The 21,272-nt window shown below is 42.3% G+C and overlaps 1 protein-coding gene across 15 annotated transcripts in view; it reads left to right on the forward strand.

The window, feature by feature from the left end:
• The window catches only part of DLGAP2 (DLG associated protein 2), a 691,732-nt gene extending 680,603 nt beyond the window's left edge, over positions 1–11,129 (forward strand). For all 15 annotated transcript variants that reach the window (XM_053286136.1, XM_053286148.1, XM_053286135.1 and 12 more), the window contains one exon: positions 992–11,129. In XM_053286136.1, the coding sequence (XP_053142111.1) occupies positions 992–1,210 (219 nt within the window). In that variant the 3' untranslated portion in view covers positions 1,211–11,129. The remainder of the gene's footprint in view (positions 1–991) is intronic.
• Positions 11,130–21,272: the final 10,143 nt, after the last annotated feature.

Consider the following 21,272-nt stretch of genomic DNA (forward strand, 5'->3'; position numbering starts at 1 on the left):
TTTCGCAACAATACTAGCTTCAGTCATTTTAATACTGTATATCTGAAGAAAACAAATGCAGATGTAAATGCAGATACTGTCCTGTTGTAAGAAAAGTTTTCAGTGTTAGTAAACAACATCTGGGCATTTCCATATATATTAATGGATATAATATCTGCATTGGATTGTGAACATATCTAGAGCTATGACAAAATATTTTCCCAACTGATGTTTATGTTGAAAATCAAGGAGACAATTTTAAGGATTTAATGGACAATTATTGTTCAGATAATGGTAATAAAGTAAGATTTTTCATTTGCTATAGCAATAATAATAATACAAATGGAAGTGAAGAAATATAACTAAGATTTGAACAAATACTTTAAAAACTGAAAAGCAGATATTTTGGCTTGGACTAGCATTGTACTGGTGCAACAATGCTGACATCTACAATAACAGGGTGCCATCATTTGATGGGAAAGTGATAATTTTTGCCAATCTTCCCTTCCCTGTTGAAGCCTACTGTGCCACCTGATAATATGTCCCTGAGAGCTGCATGACCCTCAGGGATATATTTTTGGGAAGCACAGTGGGCTTCAGAAGGAAAAGGAGACTGGTGAATGTTGCTGCTGCCCCCTCATGTGACAGCTCCCTGTTAGTGTAGAGGTCAGCACTGCTGCACCCTGTGCAATGTTAGTCCAGATGTCAGCCATTGTCCCTTTGAGTAGTAAACATCTGGGAAGAAGAGAGGCCTTTAATAATTAATTATGGTTACAGTTTGGGGCTTTTGATTCCGGGACAAATTAGACATTTGTGTTAAGTATAAACGTACATTTTGCAACCATCGCAGGCATACAGATGTCCCCTGAGAAAGGGAAGGAATCTTGGAAGCTCTCTCTTCTGACATGTGGCACAGAGCAGTTGTCAAATGTCTGAACTGACTAGAAGAGATAGCATGTTATGTTCTTATGTCTCTTTAATTTTTTCCTCTTTTTAAAAACACTAATTCTAGGAAGAAAGAAAGGTTCCTCCTCCTGTACCAAAGAAGCCCCCAAAAGGAAAATTCCCTATCACACGAGAGAAGTCACTAGACCTGCCTGACCGTCAGCGACAAGAAGCCCGAAGGCGGCTAATGGCTGCTAAGAGAGCAGCCTCTTTTCGGCAGAATTCGGCCACAGAACGTGCAGACAGCATTGAGATCTATATCCCAGAGGCCCAAACAAGGCTTTAAAGACCAGAATGCTGCATAGTTTCTTCTTCTTTCTTTTTTAAAACCACCAGACAGGATAAAAGCAAAAGGCTTGTACAGTTTGTCTCTTCCCTGATCATTTTTGTCACACTTCCCCCACCAAATGGTCCTTGATGTTGTGTCCTTTGTGCCATATGCACAGTGGAATGCTTTTGATTTCCTCAGAATTGGCTGAGCCCATTGCAAGAACGACTCTTCTTTTCTTTTTCTATTTATGACCAGACTAAACAATCAGCTCCAATGGATAGGGCTTGTTGAGACCTTACTTATCCAATATGTTCTCAGAGGATGACGAGAAACACCTCTTGAGATGAAACCCAACTTACTTTTTTGTTATTTATATTTTTATAAATGATGTGATAACTAGGGATACGAATAACAAACTTTCAAATGGGTGCATCTCACCATTCACCAGAGGCATTAGTTATCCAAGTAGAAGGTGCTACAAATGTAAAGTGCAAGAAAGAAAGAACCCATCTCCCTCCCTCCCCCTCCCTCTCTTTCCCCTTGACCTCCAGTCCCCTTACCTTGTACCTGGCTAAAGTTTTCTGCCCATGTGCTCTGCCATTCTGCTCATCTTTGTTACTGCAAAATAACACGAGGCCTATCATCTCATGTTGAGTTGAGTTTTTGGAGATGAACAGGGATATCCAGCCATTAAACTCCAAAGTTCATCAGGAACAAAGAAGTGTAGAACCCTGATAATATGGAAAAGTCAAGCCCAGAGAGAAATGCCTGCTATTACAAGCGTCCGAAAATCCGAAGGAAAAATGCAAAAGGAGTAAAAAAGGAAACAGGAAGCCTTAAGAATTTAGATCTTCTGTAGCAAGATGTGAAAAAGTTCTATTTACTCCTTGGGAACATTCATACATTTTATATTGTTCTTTTTTCTGTTGTAGTTATTTCATTTACAAACATGATTTTTAAAATTTTATTTCAAAAGCTATGCTACATGTAATATTTGAAAGTCTCAAAATGCTATATCAATTGAATTTCCAGAGTATCCTTTAAAACAAAACAAAAAACCTTTGCTTGTTTAAAATACCAGTTGTGATGTTGTAACCAGTTTAAGAAATATGAATGTGAGTGGTAAGTATATCTCAGTTTAAATGGTAATCTTAAGGTAAAAAGGTGACATGTGGTTTACATTTGTAATTTTCTTTTTAGAATTTTTTTCCTATGCAGTATTAGCTAAAGATAAGAAAAAGTCTCTTGATGGTTTCAAATTCAAAGAAATTTCAAGACGTATGTAACTTCCAGCTATGGAATGTAATGAAAGTAGTATGTTCTAAGCCTTAGATTAACACCAAGGGAAAAGCCAGAGAAAATAGTACTTTGGGAAATGAATTGAGCTCTGATGGCATTACTCTGCTGTATTGACCCCTCCCAAAGATTATGATCTGAGATCTTAAAGGTCTTCAAACAAAGACACGAGAAAGCTGGGCCAGCTCTGTCATGAAGCCACTTTGGGTGGCAAAATGTGGGCCAGTTCTTGGAGGCAGAATGACAGCCCACTCAGCATCCCTCCCCATGGATTCACTGTAGAGGAGGGAAGGCAAAATGGCACCACAGTGTTTTTCCTTATCTCCTGCCTCCCTCATCCCCTTTCATTAGGAACGGGGAGAGATATGAAAGAAGAAAGGAACTGGCGGGGTGCGATTTTAATGCACCATTTAGGTGCTCTGCTTCAGGCAGCAAGATATCATTGGCCGGCCCTGCTGAAAGCATATGCCGCAGAGACTGAAATTAGGGTTCTGAATGATGCAAAATATCAAAATGGAGTGATATCCATGAGACAAATTTCTGTTTCCAGTTTCATTTGAACGGTATATATTTAGCCATAGGCAGAGAACAGCTACTTAAATTATACTACAGCACTTTTGGTTCCTCACCTTGATGAGCACTTTAAAGATGTACTTTGCAAGCCCTTCAGCCTGTCACATGACTGAAAATGCTAGAAGTTCTAGGAGGTGACGCAGATCTGACCTTGGGTTTTTCTCATCCCCCCCCCCTTTCCTCCAATGTATTTTGTTAAGCATGCGTTCTGTTTTAGGGCAAAGCTGATATAAGCATGTTTAGCTTCAAGATATGAATCTTTACAGTTGAATGTTTGAGAAAGGAGGGAACCCTGTAAATTGAGCCTGGTATCTTATGTAGATTTTACCAAATAGCCTTAAACTGCATTTGGAAGCAAAAAAACAAAAGAAAAACCCAACCCAAGAGGAATGTATATTATTAAAAATGCAAAAAAAAAAAAAAAAGACAATAATCCTACACTATTCTTCTGTAACAATTAGGATGTTTCCTTCCCCAGAATGTTCAAATAATTTCTGTACATGGAAAGAGTCTGTTCCTGGGTAGTGTACAATATTAATGCTGCTTATTGTTCTGTTTCAAATGCAAGCATATTTACAGGTATAGGTGACTAAAAGATCAGATCTTATTTCAAGTGGAGCTGCTAATTAGAAGGAACCACATGAAAGTAAAGAAATAGAGTGTGCATTTCTTGGAAATGTCAGATTTGAAAGAGATCTTCCTTTCCTCCTCCTCCTTCCCCCCTCACCCTTCTTGTGGCAGCTGATTTTAAATATATATATATATCATTTTGTTCAATAGATAAGGCCAAATCACATGTGCTTTCTTCATTTTGTGATCCTGTGTAGATCAGGGTTTGACAGTAATAAGGTAATCCGTATTTGTCCCCTTCACCATCAACTACACACAAAGGCAAAGAGTTTTAAAGAGTCCACTTCTGTGAAATGTAAAGTTCAGTGCATCAGACATTATTTGACCGTTCTGTTGTTGCTGAAGCAGCGTTGTGTGGACTGCACCATAATTATGCTTCTGCACAGGGTATCCTTTGTTAAATCCTTTGTGGTCTTTCAGTACTACAAGCCAAAATTAGCAGTCTGTGCAAGACAGAAGACTACAATTTCTGTTCCATTGCAAGCTGACCTGTCAGCTATGCATTTTTCTGTGCAATGCTATCCCTAGTATTTAAGGGAACTTCCTTAAAGAAAAGTGAACTTGCAGCGCGCACACACACACACACACACACACACAACCTTTGCTTTGAAACAGTCCACAATGGCTTTTATTTTATTCAAAGGTGTTTGGGGTTTTTTTTTTGGAAACTATTATACTCTTATTAATAAGGAAGGCATGAAGCATGGAGGGTAAAATAGGCCAATGGGAGCAAGCTGAACACTAAATTGCATGTTGTTCATGCACTGACAGTATTATGTTGAAATATGAGCCTTTGCCTCTGTAAGTCCCCCTGTTTGTTCCACTTCTGTTCCAAAGAAAAATATTTAAAATATGAACCAGATGCCTTCTGCGAATTCTGATAAAATGTTACATGTTCACAAGTTAAGTTTTTAAGTGCAATATATTCCATTTCTTTTGTACAGGAAAGAATAGAACAATAATGGCAGATAATAAGCCATGCTTCTCATGCATTGTACATTTAATTTGTTGGGGGGAAATAAAATTAATGTGCTAACCCTCATGTTGCAAGTCAGCCAGCCCATCTAGAATAAAATGCTAAAGATTATATAGAGATGATGACAAAAAAGGTCATTCAAAGTCACATATGATGAAATATATAAGATACAGTTGTATCCTGCTATAGTACTAAAACTCCACCTCTTAAAATTAAACTTGAATTGAAAGACATAAGCAGTTACCACTATGAAAATTAGAATCAGCAAAATGACAAACTATATTAGACAGGCTAATTGTTTTTTCATTCTTGAGAATTCTCAAGACTATATTACATTTGACTAAGGCTGCAATCCTAAGCACACTTACCAGGGAGTAAGTGCTATTTAACTCAGTGACACTTACTTTTGAGTAAGCAGGCTTAGAATCACACTGCAAAGTAGTAGTTCTGTGTGCACATATCTGTGAAGAAAGTCCATTGTGAACTTACTTCTCAGTAAACATGCATGGGATTGGGCTGCGTGGAAGAAAACCTCTCTGGATAAAGGTGAAAAAATTCTAAATTGCTTTCCAGCATTCTGGGTATCACTTTGGTATCATTTCATCCCATTGTATGTCAGTCCCCCATGATCATGCTTTGTGGTTTGCTCCCTGATTGATCAGGATGGCCTTTCTTGTGTAAATGTTTAACGATGAAAAATGTCATTGACTGCAAAACCAAAAAACCCAGCATTCTAGTTCATCAAAAATGTATAATTATCATTTGTTGAATTCAAAGCAAGAATCAACTAAGCAGTACAGAAAGAAGTTGTGAGTTTTCATATGGAAGATTCATTAAGCATTCTGAATAATGAGCATTGCTGTTTTGTTATCATTCATAGTGCTGCACTGGGAGATTTTGTCCTGATGATGCCTTATATGGACTGTAATCCAGAGGCCTGGGTGTGCATTCAGAGATTTAATTATTAATACATTTCGCTCACACCCTTCCTCCAGAGATCCCAGGGTGGTGTACACAGTGCTCTTGCCTGCTTTTATCTCACAATACGGTGAGGTAGGTCAAGATGAAGGAGAGAGTGAGTGACCCAAGCTTCATGACTGAGTCAGCATTTGAATCCAGGTCTCCTTTCTCCTAGTCTAACCACTCCACCACACTGGGCTCTTAACTCACAACTGCTCTGTTCTAGAAGCAAGAAAATGATTTTCTATTATCAAGAGGGAAAAGGCCAGTACAATCCTCCCAGTACGATCTGGTGAATACATGAAGAAGAGTGGGAATGTATTTCCTTTCCCTTGCTGCAGTTAGCTGCTCATGTGTGTGGCAATAGAGTGGTTCAATAGCACCCATGTGCATAGTCACATGAGTTTAACCTATGCCTGCAGGCGACATTTAAATACTCCATTTCTGTGTTTATGAGGGAACAGTGGAGATGGGAATGGGTGGCCATGGTGGGCAAATGTGCTCTCCTTTGTGAGATGTGCTGGATCAGGGAGGCAGTACTGCCTGATCCAGGCACCTGTGGTCAAGCAGAGTCTTCCCTTCATTTAAAACAGGGGTGGGGAACCTTGGCCCTCCTGCAGATGTTGGCCTACAATTCCCATAATCTCTAGCTATTGGCCTCTGTGGCTGGGGATTGTGGGAGTTGTAGTCCAAAAACAGCTGGAGGGCCAAGGTTCCCCACCCCTGATTTAAAACAACAGGAATGACCAATGCTAAAAGGCCTTTGGACACTACAGCCTGAGGCCTTGTGAAGATACTCTCAGTTGGCAACACTGGAAGAGGGAGATTGCATTTCTCCAAGGCTGTGCACTGTTATTTAATTACTGATGGGAAAGGAATACACCATACTAGGCTTTATGCTGAAGTTCCAGAGGATTCTTTCTCCCATGATTCCTAGAAAAAGGGTATTTCAAACCTCTGAAGTACAACAAACAGAAAACAAGTTGATTACATTGTTAATCTTTACTGCATTGTACAAAATTCAGTACAATCTACTACATTAAACATAACAAGAGAAAGATGAGCTTCGATTTTTATTTCTTGTTCAGCCTTCAGTTCTCTGCATGTGTGGTTTGATAAGCAGTCCAGAGGAGCTGACATACTACACAAAGTTCCCTACACGTTGCACACTGTGGCAAGCATCAAAAGTGCACAAATGGGAGTTGCATGATGATGAGGCCTGTATAGGTATATCTAATGGCCTCACCCTCGTGCAACTCCATCTGCACACCAGCGCAACTGCGTGTCTGTGGCATTACAAAATGCATAGAAATCTGTGCACTATGTGAGCTAACATAATTAGTAGTCATGGGGAAATTAGATAATATATTTACAACATGCACATAATCCAGAAAGTCCCTACCGAAGTAGTAGAGCACATGCTTTATATGTAGAAACACACACACAAACATGACCCTTTCAATCCCTGGCATCTCCATTTCAAAGGGTCTCGGGTAGCAGGGCTAAGCAAGACCTCTGCCTAAGTCCTAGAAGGTTCCCAGCACTCAGAGCAGCTAGTACTGGGCTAGGTAGACTAGTGGCCTGACCCAATAGAAGGCGACATGATCGCTCTAATATCAGACATAATGTTGTATGTATACAGATGCCTGTACACGCATACAGGTTGTCGTGTGACTGACTACACCTGCATTCATTTAAAAAGTGAGCCTGGGTACAAGTCCCTCAGAGGTACTTGCATTCAGCATAACATGCGAATCACTTTGATTCATATCTGTACATGTTTACACTGTACAGACTGCAAGTGTTCAATAGATCATGTGAACAGGCCTGATCCATTGCACTGTGAACATTAGTTCCCCTAAATTTTATTGAACGCAATTTCATGTGCACCTTAATTCCATTGCTTTCACCAGGATTTAGGCATGGTTGTATTTCTCTGGAGGGAGTTCAATGTGTCTGTGCCTTTCAGAAAGGCTCTTAGATTTCTTCCTTTTTTTCTTATTCAGCCTGATCCATCTAAGGATGTTTATGTATGGAAGCAGGCTTCTGCACATGTATGCCAGCTACAAAACACAACACACACACACACACACACACTGTGCATGCAGTCCCAAAGGCCACAAATCCTCCTCCAGCAGTCTGTCATATTGGCTATGGTGCTGATCACTAGTTTGAGTGGTAGGAGGAAAATAAAGGGCTGGATTCATTGCCCATGCTTATGCCTTCTCCCTCTAAACATACAATTGGCAGTATTGTTGTCAATAGCTGCTGGATGAGTCTTTCTAGTGACAAAAATGTTGCATGTAGCACTCATGTGTGCATGTGGTGTCTCATGCAGCTTACGGTATGCAGACATCATGCTAAACCATGGTTTAGTGTTATGATGATAGGCCTAAGATTTGCATGTTCCCCACTCCCCATATATGTGGGGAAGAAATTTACAGCTTCTATTCCTGGTTTAAAACAAACAGGGATGTTTTATTGTGTCTGAAAACACTAAGTCCAAATTGTTCTCAGGCTGATCGCTCAGGGGTTATCCTGGTTTGTTCTATCCAGTATGATATCCTGAATTGTTCACAAACTGTGGTTAGAACAAGATGGGATTTGGTTTGAGCACAGTTATAAACCAAGAATAGAAGCTGCAAAATTCCTCTCATCTTGAGCCTTATTCAGACATTATCTTGCACATGTGTACAGGAGTCTGTACATATGCACGTGTTTTTGTGGGAAAGGATTTGAAAGCCCCCTTCAAATGTAGGCTACAGATAGGCACTGCACTACTGTACATGCATTTGAATGTGTGACATGTGCATAAATGTGTATATCCCCTGCTAACTGGGCAAAGAGGCACCTTTTACTGTGGTGATTCTCTTTATTTAGCAGGGGGAGAGTAACTGGCCCTATCCACCCCCAGCACAGTACTTCCAGTGACTGTTGCTGGTGTCTATCTTGTGTTTCTTTTTAGAATGTGAGCCCTTTGGGGACAGGGAGCCATAATAATAATAATAATATGTACACTACACAGAGACTGTATCCACATGTTATGTTCAATTATGCACATACAGTTATTCATGCATTATGTTGAACTCATGTAAAGCAGTTCACTTCCTATCTGTATCATGCATTTGTGGGTTGCTCAGGCTCACTTTTAAAAATGAATGCACATACAGTCATTCATGCAAAAACATATCTGGGTATAAAGGCCTGAACACACATGCAATGTGAATGTCTGAATATGGCTAGATTGTGCAAATGTTCAACATAACGTATGACTAGAGCTATGCCCAAGGGGGAATGCCAGAGCCCAAACCTTGTGATGGTAAGCATGATGCCTGAACATAGCCACTGTGTTTTCTTTCTAGGCCTTTTCCTACTTTTGCTGCTTTTGTATAAGTGTTTATACCTTTTTATTTCTCACACCTATTTCTTTATAATCCCCATTCCTCTGTGGCTATTCATTAGGAATCTGCTGCTCTGGTCAGAAAAACCTAAATGATAAGGGGATTCTCCACCAGCACATGAGACAGATTCTAAAGAAAGAATCATGGGACGGAAGCCTGTTCATACACAGAGTTCCACCTTTTGGGATTAGGGCAGCAGATGCTCAGCAAGGCAAAGGCCTATAGTACAAAATCACTTGAAAGTTTATCAAGTTGCTGCCTCTGAGGTGAAGGTGAGAAACTGTTTTATAGAAAATGTCACATTATATAACAACTCATACGCCTTGCCAGGGGGAGTTTGCCCACTGAGAACTGATTGATGAAATCGGGACAAGTGTTCTATTAACAAAAGCTGCAAAGATCAGTGTATATCCCTATGGTTTATTTCTGTTCCTGTTCCGACTAGTGAATAATTTTGTATGAGACACATTCTTAAGTAAGCATTTCCCCTGTAAATGGCAGCTATACTAGATTACTGCTTGCCACTTCTGCTATTGGCATCAGCAAGTGTACAGCCTTAATTCTAATCTCAGTTACCAAAGAAAGAAAGAAAGAAAGAAGGGGGGGGCGGTATCACACTGGACACAAGATAAAGAATGCCAGCCAAGTCTTATTGGTTTGGACACAAGTGCACAACAACTGTAGTACACATTCTTCCAAATTGGCAATTGACAGTACAGAGTGACTTCATTCAGACAATTCTCCAAACCATGGTTTGGAGCAGTGCTGCAAACCTTCAGCTCCCCAGTAAGACTTCCAGCTTCCCCAGTAAGAGTGACCAAGAATCAAGGCTGATGGGAGTTGTAGGCTGACAACAGCTGGAGGGCCAAAGCCCTGGTTTGTCATGAGCAATGGCAAGCTCTCACGGGCCCTGCTCTCCTCCCCATGCTCACACACATGATTGGGGAGGCAAAGGAAACTGAGCATGAACCCAAAGCTTGCCATTTCTCATTTCTGATTGTCTGAATGTAACCAGTGAGTTTGCATTAAAGTAGTTTAAGATCAGTAAAAATGCATGCTCTTTGTACTACCAACGATGTGACTGAATAATACATTCTGCCAAACTTCCATAAAGTATTCTACATTTATGTGGGTGAAATGTTTTGCCAATACTTCATAATGGTCTGCTAGTACTTTCTACTTGTATATTCCTGTCTCCTTTAATCTCTGCTTAGTTCATAATTGCCTGTGGAATCTGCATTCATATCTGTGCATTGATTTACCTCTGAGGTTTGATATTTGTCTCCATTTCACTTCTATAAAGGGCTCGGCATGTGTGCATTATTCCCCTCATTTCATACATCGATTTTTGTTTGTTTGGATTTTTTCAAAAATCCCTTTAAAATAGTGCAAATAATACTGCTCTAGAAATGTTCTTTCCTGTAAAAACAAAATGCCACTATGACTGTACAGCTTCTTCTGTACAGAAATAAACTCATAGGTTCACTTAGTACATTATGTGCCAAAATATTCAAAGTGTGGCCTAAGGACTAAATTAAATGCCTCCTATAGAATTTCAAGGAATGTTAGAAACAGGAAACTAGCTCTTTAGTTTATTGTTAAAGAATTATATATATAAATATATATAAAGTATATATAGACATTAAAAATCATATCAACAATGAGGACGAACTGAGTGCCAAATATTTGCCATCTGTATAAATCTACACTTCACTAGAGTTCAAACTATTTTATGTAATTCTCTTTCTCATGCTTTTATGGTTCTTTTGATACGTTCTGTTTGGTAGCATGCAGGATACCTAAATTGAATGTACAGTATACTGTTCCATTGCTACAATATTTTCTTGCTTCTCAGTAATATCTAATTTACAAAAAAAGGTCATTTGTTTGAAACATCGTTGCTGATTGTTTTATTCTTGAGTTACTCTTTTTCATTATCCTCTATTTGCCTTCAGCTAATTGTAAGGAAAAAAAATTGTGCTTCACTATTTCCTGTCCCTCCCATGGCTCTTTTATGAAGCTGCCTCTTTCAATTGGTTCCTGTATGGTTTATTATCATCTTCTGTAAATAATTCTGCAATTAAATTTTTTGAGAAAAGTGGCTTTACTCTTTATTAACACCAGCTTGATTTATTAAAAAAAAATCACAGAAATTAGTAGTGAAAGCTTGAGACATATAACTTTTGTTCCAGTAGCTCCAGATTGTATATGCAAACTAAGGTTTCAGGTCAGATCCATCCAAAACCCAGAGATTTTTCATGTGTGGCCTGATGAGATCATAAAGCAGTTTGGCCAGTGTAGCCTCTCCACTTTGAAATTAGGTCCACCTGTGCTTTGAGGGTCAGCCACCATTTCAGTCAAGTGAGATGGTCACATATTGTGCTTTGAACCTGGGAAGGGGAAGAACTACACCCAGTGCCCTTCCATCCTTGATGAAACTAATAATTAATTAACTAATTTAATTAACTTTGTTAGCCACCCCATAACAAATTGTTCTCTGGGCAGCTTACAACACAACATTAAAACATGAGATAAAAACAGACATTAAATCATAACAAACCAATAAAAGGGGGTGGGTACAAAATACAATTCAAAATTGGTTTTAAAACCAATTTAACAAATTTTAAAACTTTTTTTTTTAAAAAAAATCAGTACAATCAAGTCATATTTTTTTAAAAAATTTAAATTTAAGTTAAATTGCTGTCCCAGCAAGTAGGAGTCCTGGGACAACAGAGAGTCCCAACAGACAACCAGAGCCCACCCTCAGAGCAATTCCTAGCCACTGACTGAACTTGCATATGCAGAGCCTTGCCATCTTGTGCTTCTACCAGATTGTGCTGATTTGAGCTGATTTTATTTGGGGTCATGGGAATGGACTCCTCCTATCCATTCAGTTCCCGTGAGCCCCAATAAAAATACTAGCATACCCACTCTCCTGAGTCTACTCAGGATAACCCCTTGCCTTCGTTTTCTTTTGTCCGAATTCCTATAACTGACCCAATGTGCTTCTGGAAGTAAGGCTGCTGGCAGATTCTTTCCAGTACGGTGCTGGAGTTGCGTGCCAACTTCTGTGCTTTCTTCCTGCCTGTTGGAACTGGTTTGTGGCACATGCCATGCAGAGACCCAGCTTATCACCTGGAGGTCCTAGTCATGGAGGCTGTTCTCATAAGCAGCCAAGCCCAGGCTTAGGATCCCGGTGGTGCCGCAGCACCGAAGCCCAGCTATCAGCCTGGGTTAATGGAGCACACCGTTAACGCAGGCTCCGGGATCGTGTGTCAGCGTGGACTGCTTGCAACCCACCCTGAGACAGAGACAAGCGCCTAGAGCACCGGTCTCCCAGGGGAACTCCCCGATGCACCACACTCATCGCACGGTGCATTGTGGGATTCACACAGCCTCCAGAACGCTGCACCGTCTACTGCCGTGGTGATAGTGTGCGCAGTGGCACGGCTGGGGCCAGTCTAGATCGTCTGTGGGAAGGTAGGCTTATCCCTGCCTTCCCCCTGCCCAACTGCACAATCATGTGAAAGGCCCCATGTGCTTAGTGGCAAATGCTCTGCCCTAGACTGCTCTGAGAATCCCAGCCAGGTACCTGCCTTTTTGCCTCCCAAACCAGATTGTGGTATATACTGTGCACAAACCCAGCTGGGAACCCAAAGTCTGATAGGTACCCAGATGTTGGAAACTAATGTTTGGATTAGTCTGACAGGCTTGGGTGCTGCCATCCAGTTGTGGTCAAAGCCTTAGGGTGGCTGGGCAGAGGATCGCCTGCCTGAGATCAGTCCTCCTTTTTATCAGTCTCAGCCAACAGACATGTAAACTGCTCTTTATCTCTCTTCTCCCTCTTCCTTCCTTCTCCCCCCACTTTCACTTTCTTCATAGGTGGTTCCATTTTTATCTCTGGTACTTCCCACTTTCTCTCCACCCCCCCTCTCAACACTCTTCAAACCTGCTCTTACAGCCCACCCTCAATAGTTGATTACTGTGTTGAATTGTTTCAATAAAATGCATTTCCTTCTTTTGAAAAGCCCTGGCCTCTTGATTCAGTTTGCCCCTCTAGAGTGCTCTGTGGTGATGCTTCATTGTCTGGACCTGATCTGTAGGTATCCATGGTTACTGGCTTGGGGTTAGGAAATATGGGCCCATTCTACCAGACAGATAGTTGCTTCATTCCAGGGAAGCAGAGTTGGCTACAGGAAGGTTCCCCTATCACTCAACCAATTCACCTTGCTGCAAAGTATATTCATCCTGAAATCGAGCTGTTCTAGACACAGACGTGACTAAAGAGCCCCTGGTGGCGCAGTGGTAAAAACTGCCGCCCTGTAACCAGAAGGTTACAAGTTCGATCCTGACCAGGGGCTCAAGGTTGACTCAGCCTTCCATCCTTCCGAGTTCGGTAAAATGAGTACCCAGAATGTTGGGGGCAATATGCTAAAATCATTGTAAACCGCTTAGAGAGCTCCAGCTATAGAGCGGTATATAAATGTAAGTGCTATTGCTATTGCTATTGCTAAAGAGCACTCATCCATAAAGACATTTGGTTCAAGGAAGTGTGGTAACCATAGGGCCTAGTGATGTCACAGGATTGCCAACCTTTGAAAAACATGTATTGGAATCCGTAACAAGGCTATTTTTGTCAAATTGACACCCCTAGTGCAATAGGGTAGGCAAGAACTTGAGGCTTCTGTACAGATTATGTAAAATGGGAATCTAACAGATTTGAGATCATTGCAGAACAGCTAATATGTTTAATATTTCATATACATAACTAATCAAGTGCAATTTAATTTTATAATATTTACAAGTATGGCCTGGTGCATGTCAATTTCCCCAGAGCCCTGCACATTGGAAGCTGGGGAGCAAGTTTACTTCTTAGTTAGCAAGGAGTAGAATACAGCCTGCATGCTCTTCCTTATTTCTTCACAAGGAAAAGGGTGTCAGGCCTCAACGGGGTCCAGGGATTAGCAGCAGTGTACAGAGCTCATCCAAATGGAGGAGCAGATGCAGCTATGTTATCAGGTCAAGCAGAAGTCAAGGTCCAGGACACGTACGTGTGTGTGTGTGCGCACACACACACACACACACACACAGTTAGATATGTAGTAAGCTCAGGCAGTCAGTTGGGTTCTTAAAGATGGCAGGAAAGGAGGGGAGATGAGAGAGTCTATGCAGCTACTTGTAGAGTTGCCAGGCTGAAGGACCAAGCCTGAAGCAATTCATTGGGTCAGTCAGCCCCCCTCATTGGTTCCCCAGTTCTCCTGGCCTGGCTCAGTTGATGAGCATCAGCACCTTCTCCAGCCACCAAATGGGTGGTGCTGCAGCACAAGAAGGATAAGAACCAAGACTTGTTCCAATGGCGCAGGGAGCAAGGCATCTGGTCTTGGCTGCTGGAGGCCCTGGTTTATTTCATTGATTGATTGATATACAGCTTTTCATTAAAAATCATCTCAAAGCAGTTTAATACATATGGTTAAAATAATAATTAAAATACAAGAAGTAGCGCTATTAATATGAATATTAAAAATAACCCCTATTTTAAAATTTTTAAACCTCTAGATTATAAAATTAAAAAAATTTAAACCTTCCCCAATGTCATGGACGGACCATCAACTGGTTAAGATTAAGCTTACAACCACTTTCCACCTCCACAGGGCAAGGGGCCTATTAGAATGGTCTGCCCAAAGAGGCTATTGGACCCAATAGGATTCCAAGAAGCCTTGGAGGGATTTAATGTTGGCTTTGCCAGTGAACCTGTTGATACCCTGGTGGAGAACTGGAACAACATGTTCACCAGGACAGTAGACATGATTGCACCTAAGCATTCCTTCCAACCCACTTCAAAACTGGCCCCTTGGTATACGGAAGATCTATGGGGGCAGAAGCGGCAAGGTAGGCGACTGGAGTGCAAGTGGAGACGGACTCGACTTGAATCCGACAGAATACGACATAGAGCACATTTAAAGATCTATGGTCAGGCAATACATGTGGCAAAGAAGCAATTCTTTTCTGCCCATATTGCATCTGCGAGTTCACGTCTGGCACAGTTGTTCACGGTTGTGAGGGGGCTAGTATGCACCCCCCTTCCTTGAATCAGAATGTGGAGCCATCAGTTACCCGCTGTTATGTGTTTAAATAATTTTTTGCAGGCCAACTTAGATTCGGGCCAACTTAGATGGAGACTCCACAATTAATTCGATGTCTGAATTGGAGGTGTCCAGCAACTCCTCTTAAGTGGTTCGGCTGGATTGGTTTCAGTTTGTGACTCCTGAGGATGTGGACAAGCTTCTTGGAGCGGTGAGGCCTACCACTTGTTCTCTTGACCCTTGTCCAACATGGCTTGTTCTATCTAGCAGGGAGGCTGTTGTAGGAGGCCTGGTAGAAATCATAAATGCTTCTCAGAGGGACGGCAGGATGCCTCCTTGTCTTAAGGAGGCAATTATTAGACCTCTTCTAAAGAAGCCTGCATTAGATCCCTCAGAGTTGAGCAACTATAGGCCTGTTTCCAACCTCCCATGGCTCGGCAAGGCAATTGAGAGGGTGGTGGCCTCTCAGCTCCAGGTGGTCTTGGAGGAAATTGATTATCTAGACCCATTTCAAACTGGTTTCCGGGCAGCCTATGGGGTGGAGACTGCCGTGGTAGACCTGATGGATGATCTCCAATTGGGAATTGAGTGAGGAAGTGTGACTCTGTTGGTCCTTTTGGACCTCTTGGCGGCTTTCGATACTATCAGCCGTATCCTTCTGGAGCATCTGAGGGGGCTGGGAGTTTTACAGTGGTTCTGCTCCTATCTCTCAGACAGATTCCAGATGGTGTCAACTGGAAACTGTTGCTCTTCGAAATCTGAGCTTAAGTATGGTGTCCCTCAAGGCTCCATTCCATACCCTCTCCAATGCTCTTTAACATCTACATGAAACCGCTGGTAGAGATCATCAAGGGATATGGAGCGGGGTGTTATCAGTATGCTGATGACACCCAGTTCTACTTCTCCATGTCAGCTTCTTCAGGAGATGGCATAACCTCCCTGGCCTGCCTGGAAGCAGTAATGGGCTGGATGAGGGAGAATAAACTGAGACTGAATCCAGATAAGACAGAGGTACTTATTGTGCAGGGTCAGAACTCCAGAGATGATTTTAATCTCCCTGTTCTGGATGGGGTCACACTTCCCCAAAAGGAACAGGTTCGCAGTCTGGGAGTACTTCTGGATCCACACCTCTCCCTGGTATCTCAGGTTGAGGTAGTGGCCAGAGTGGCTTTCTATCAGCTTTGGCTGATATGCCAGCTGAGTTCATTTCTTGAGATGAACGACCTCAAAACAGTGGTACATATGTTGGTAACTTCCAGACTTGACTTCTGCAATGCACTCAATGTGGGGCTGCCTTTGTACATAGTCCAGAAACTTCAGTTGGTACAGAATGCGATGACCAGGTGGGTCTCTGGATCATCTTGGAGAGACCACATCACTCCTTTGCTGATAGAGCTACACTAGCTGCCAGTAGCTTTCCGGGCAATATAGAAAGTGCTAGTTTTGTATTAAAGCCCTAAACGGCTTGGGCCCTGGGTATTTAAGAGAATGTCTTCTTCATTATGAGCCCCACCGCCCATTGAGGATGTCTGGAGAGGTCCGTCTCCAGTTGCCACCAGCTCGGCTAGTGGCCACGCAGGGATGGGCCTTCTCGTTTGCTGCCCTGAGACTGTGGAATGCGCTCCCTACTGAGATACGCTCCTTCCCATCTCTGACAATTTTTTAAAAAACTCTTGAAAATCTACATCTTCACCCAAAGTTTTTCAGCTTTTTAAATTTTTTAGGTTTTAATCTGTGATTGATTTTTAAATTGTTAAATTGTTTTAAGTTTTTGTATATGTTTTTAACTTGTTTTATGCTATTATTAACCGCCCATAGACAAAAGTTTTGGTCAGTGTACAAATCAGATAGATAGATAGATAGATAGATAGATAGATCACAAGCAGCAGCAGCAAAACTAATCTTATTTATTATTACTGTTATTTCTTGTTTACACAGTCAGACAGGTATTATTGACTGGTTTGTTTTATCCAGACATCAAGTCCTTCCCTAGGACCTGGGATGGCTGAATTTTATTATCACTATTGTTGTTATTATTATAGATATTGTCGTAGAATATAGGCTGTTCCCAGTAAAGTTGCTTTTTGTAATTGGCTGGTGGTTATTTCTGTGGCCCCTATGGTGTTGAGGTGCTCTTCAAGGTGTTTTGGAATTGCACCTAGGGCACCAATTACCACTGGGATTATTTTGGTCATCTTCTGCCACAGTCTTTCAACTTCAATTTGTAGATCTTTGTATTTTGTTATTTTTTCTATTTCTTTTTCTTCTATTCTGCTATCACCTGGTATTGCTATGTCGATTATTTTGACTTGTTTTTCTTTCTTCTCAACTATATCTGTTATAATAATAATAATAATAATAATAATAATAATAATAATAAATTCGATTTCTAGACCGCCCTTACAGGATAGCTCAGGGCAGTTTACAAATACCACAAAACAGTTAAAATCAATCGATCCAAAACAGAAACTTTTTTAAAAATACAATAATAATAATAATAATAATAATAATAATAAAATACAATTTAAAACCTTATAAAAAACCCAATACATCAAGAACTCTTTAAAACAATTAAAAAACCCTGGAAGGCCAGGCCAAACAGATAGGTCTTTAGGGCTCTTCTAAATGCCAATAAAGAATTCAAACTACGGATTTCTACAGGGAGCGCATTCCACAGTCTAGGAGTGGCTACAGAAGAAGGCCCGCCTCTGAGTTGCCACCAGATGAACTGGTGGAAACTGGAGCCGGACCTCCCCAGATGATCTTAGCGTGCGGTAGGGATTGAACCGAAGAAGGCGCTCTCTAAGGTAACCTGGACCTAAGCCATTTAGGGCTTTAAAGGTAATAACCAGAACTTTGTATTTCGCCCAGAAACATATGGTAGCCAGTGCAGCTGTTTCAAAACAGGCATAATATGGTCTCTCCGAGTTGTCCCAGAGACCAGCCTGGCTGCCGCATTTTGAACTAACTTAAGATTCCAAACTACTTACAAAGGCAGCCTCACGTATAGCACATTGCAGTAGTCAAACCTAGAGGTTACCAGCTGGTGCACCACTGTTCTGAGGTCATCCTCCTCTTGGAATGGACACAGCTGTTGAATCAGCCGAAGCCAATAAAAAGCACTCCTGGCCATGGCCTCCACCTGAGATACCAGGATGAAGTCTGGATCCAGGAGAACCCCCAAGCTGTGTACCTGCTCCTTCTGGGGGAGTGTAACCCCATCCAGCACAGGGAGATAGAACTCACCCCTCAGATTCTGAGCCCCTACAATGAGCACCTCCGTCTTGCTTGGATTCAGCTTCAATTTGTTATCCCTCATCCAGCCCATTACTGCCTGTAGGAAGGCATTTAGAGAATGAACGCCATCTCCTGATAATGCAGATGAAAGAGAGAAGTAGATTTGGGTGTCATCAGCATACTGATAACACCTAGCATCAAATCGCCTGATGAACTCACCCAGCGGTTTCATGTAGATATTGGAAAGCATTGATGACAGAATGAAGCCCTGAGGGACTCCATATAACATCTCTCATTTAGAAGAGCAACTGTCACCAAGCTCCACCATCTGGAATCTACCCGAGAGATAAGAGGGGAACCACTGCAAAGCAGTTCCTCCTATCTCCAACTCCCCCAGGCGACCCAGAAGGATACCATGGTCGATGGTATTGAATGCTGCCGAGAGATCCAAAAGAACCAACAGAGTCATACTCCCTCTGTTGATTCCCCAGTATAGGTCATCCATCAGGCCGACCAAGACTGACTCAACCCCAAAGCCTACTCTAAAGCCAGTTTGAAATGGGTCTAGATAATCAGTTTCCTCCAGGACTGCCTGGAATTGGTCAGCCAACACCCTCTCGATCACCTTGCTCAACCAGGGGAGATTAGACATTGGCCTATAACTATCCATCGCTGAGGGATCCAGAGAAGGCTTCTTAAGAAAAGGTCTAATTATTGCCTCCTTCAAGCATGGAGGCACCTTACCCTCCCTCAGAGATGCATTTATGATATTCACCAGACAACCTTGAATAATCTCCCTGTTAGATCAAAGCAGCCAAGTCGGACAAGAGTCCAGAGAACAAGTGGTGGGCAGCACCGCTCCAAGCAGCTTGTTCACATCCTCAGGACTCACAGATTGAAACTGATCCAATCTAAGACTGCAAGAAGGATTGCTGGACACCTCCTCCATAGATCCTGAAGAAAAGGTCGAATCCAAGTTGGCTCAAATACAGGGGATTTTATCTGCAAAGAACCCACTGAGGGCATCATAGCAGACCACCTCTGGGAACTGATTAGAAACAGAAGGAGTAGAAATTAAACTCCTCACTACCCAGGATAATTCTGCTGAACGTGAACCCACTGAAGCGATGCGAGCCGACCAAAACTTCTTTTTTGCCACACGCACCACCTCCGTGTAAGCCCTCCTTGGTATACCAGGGAACCGATTTTGAAGCGGGTCTGGAGGGATGCTTAGGAGCAATCATGTCTGCTGCTCTGGCAAGTTCCCTATTCCAGGTTTCCACCAGGGCATCAACAGAATCACGGGCAGGACCAACATTGAAACCCTCCAAGGCCTTTTGGAACACTACTGGGTGCAGCAGCCTTTTTGGACGGACCATCCTAATTGGTCCATCACCCCTGCAAGAGTGGATTGTGGCCGTGATACCAACCTTATCCATCCGTGACAATGGGGAAACCACCGGATCCCCCATCCATGGAACATCCCCCTGATCTGAACAGAAGACCAAATCGAGCGCGTGGCCAGCAACATGAGTTGGTTCAGAAACTAGTTGGGATAGGCCCATAGTTGTCATGGCCGCTGTGAACTCCTGAGCTGCACCAGACAAGCCAGCCCCAAAGTGGATATTGAAGTCTCCCAGCACCAAAAGCCTGGGAAGCTCCAACACCAACTCCGCGACCAGCTCGGACAGCTCAGTTAGGGAATCAGTTTGGCGGCGTTCTGTTGGTACACCAACAGAATCCACAATCTATCCCTGGTTCCCAGCTTCAAAAATACACACTAAACGCCTGAAGAGCCACATCTTTACTTCTTTCCTAAAAACTGTGGAGGAAGCTGAGGAGCGGATGCCAGCCGGGAAAGCATTCCAAGCCTGGGGGCAATGACTGAGAAGACCCTGCCCCGCATGCTTGACAGCCAAACCTCTTTCACCGTCAGCATGCACAGCAGAGCCCCTCTGGTAATCTTGTCCAATGGGCGGAAACCCTTGGGAGCAGGCAGTTTGAGACACTACTACTACTATGCATATGTATATGCCACTTTCCAACACAAACATTCTCAAAGCGGTTTACATAGAAAGAAGATGCTGATTCCCTGTCTCCTAAACCCTTGTAGTCTAAAGAGAAAGACTGTAAGGCTGTGCACAAGGCCATAATAGGGGCAGGGAGGGAAGGTGGAGGGAAGGCAGGGATGGACCTACCTTTCCCCCCAGATAATTGGCAATGTCCCCTTTGGTGCTCCAGCACATGCCCACATGATCCTCGCTGCTCCATGAAACACAGATCTCAGGAGGCCAGGACTCATTTTCCCAGCCTCCAAGCTTCCCACAATGCACCATGCAACAAGCATGGTGCATTGGAGGAATTCCCCTGGGAGTTCGGCACTCTAGATGTCCAACTCTTTGAATGCTTTGGCTGCATTAACCTGGGGTAAATTCCCAGGTTTGCTGGGGAGGCAACGCCACTTTTGAAACTGAACGCTGCAAATCCTGTAAACCAGAGATGACAACCGGATGGATGTGCATACTGTGAGCCATAATTCCTGTTTTCAAACCACCTCTAATTCTTGCGGCGGGGGTGGGGTGGGGGCTGACAATCAGTTTCCAGCAGCTTTTCATGTTCTCTTTGGAACCCTGCAAACCACTGGTTCAGAGAGACAGGGGACAATCTATATCAAAACTGGAAACCTGCTCAATTTGAAAGATTGTTCCCCATAGCAGAAGGACGCTTCAAAGAACCTGGCAGCATGGAAGCAACATCTTTCAAATGTTATATAATGTTATTAATATTACTAAATCTACTCTGCAGCACTGTGCTTCCCTAGGAAAGGAAAATAATCTACTGAAAGTAAATTGGCACAGGATAATGTATAATTAGTTGTTTCATTATAAATAAATTAACATCTTATCTGTTGCTCATGGTAA

Source organism: Hemicordylus capensis, chromosome 1, assembly GCF_027244095.1.
Source record: "Hemicordylus capensis ecotype Gifberg chromosome 1, rHemCap1.1.pri, whole genome shotgun sequence".
Taxonomy (NCBI): domain Eukaryota; kingdom Metazoa; phylum Chordata; class Lepidosauria; order Squamata; family Cordylidae; genus Hemicordylus; species Hemicordylus capensis.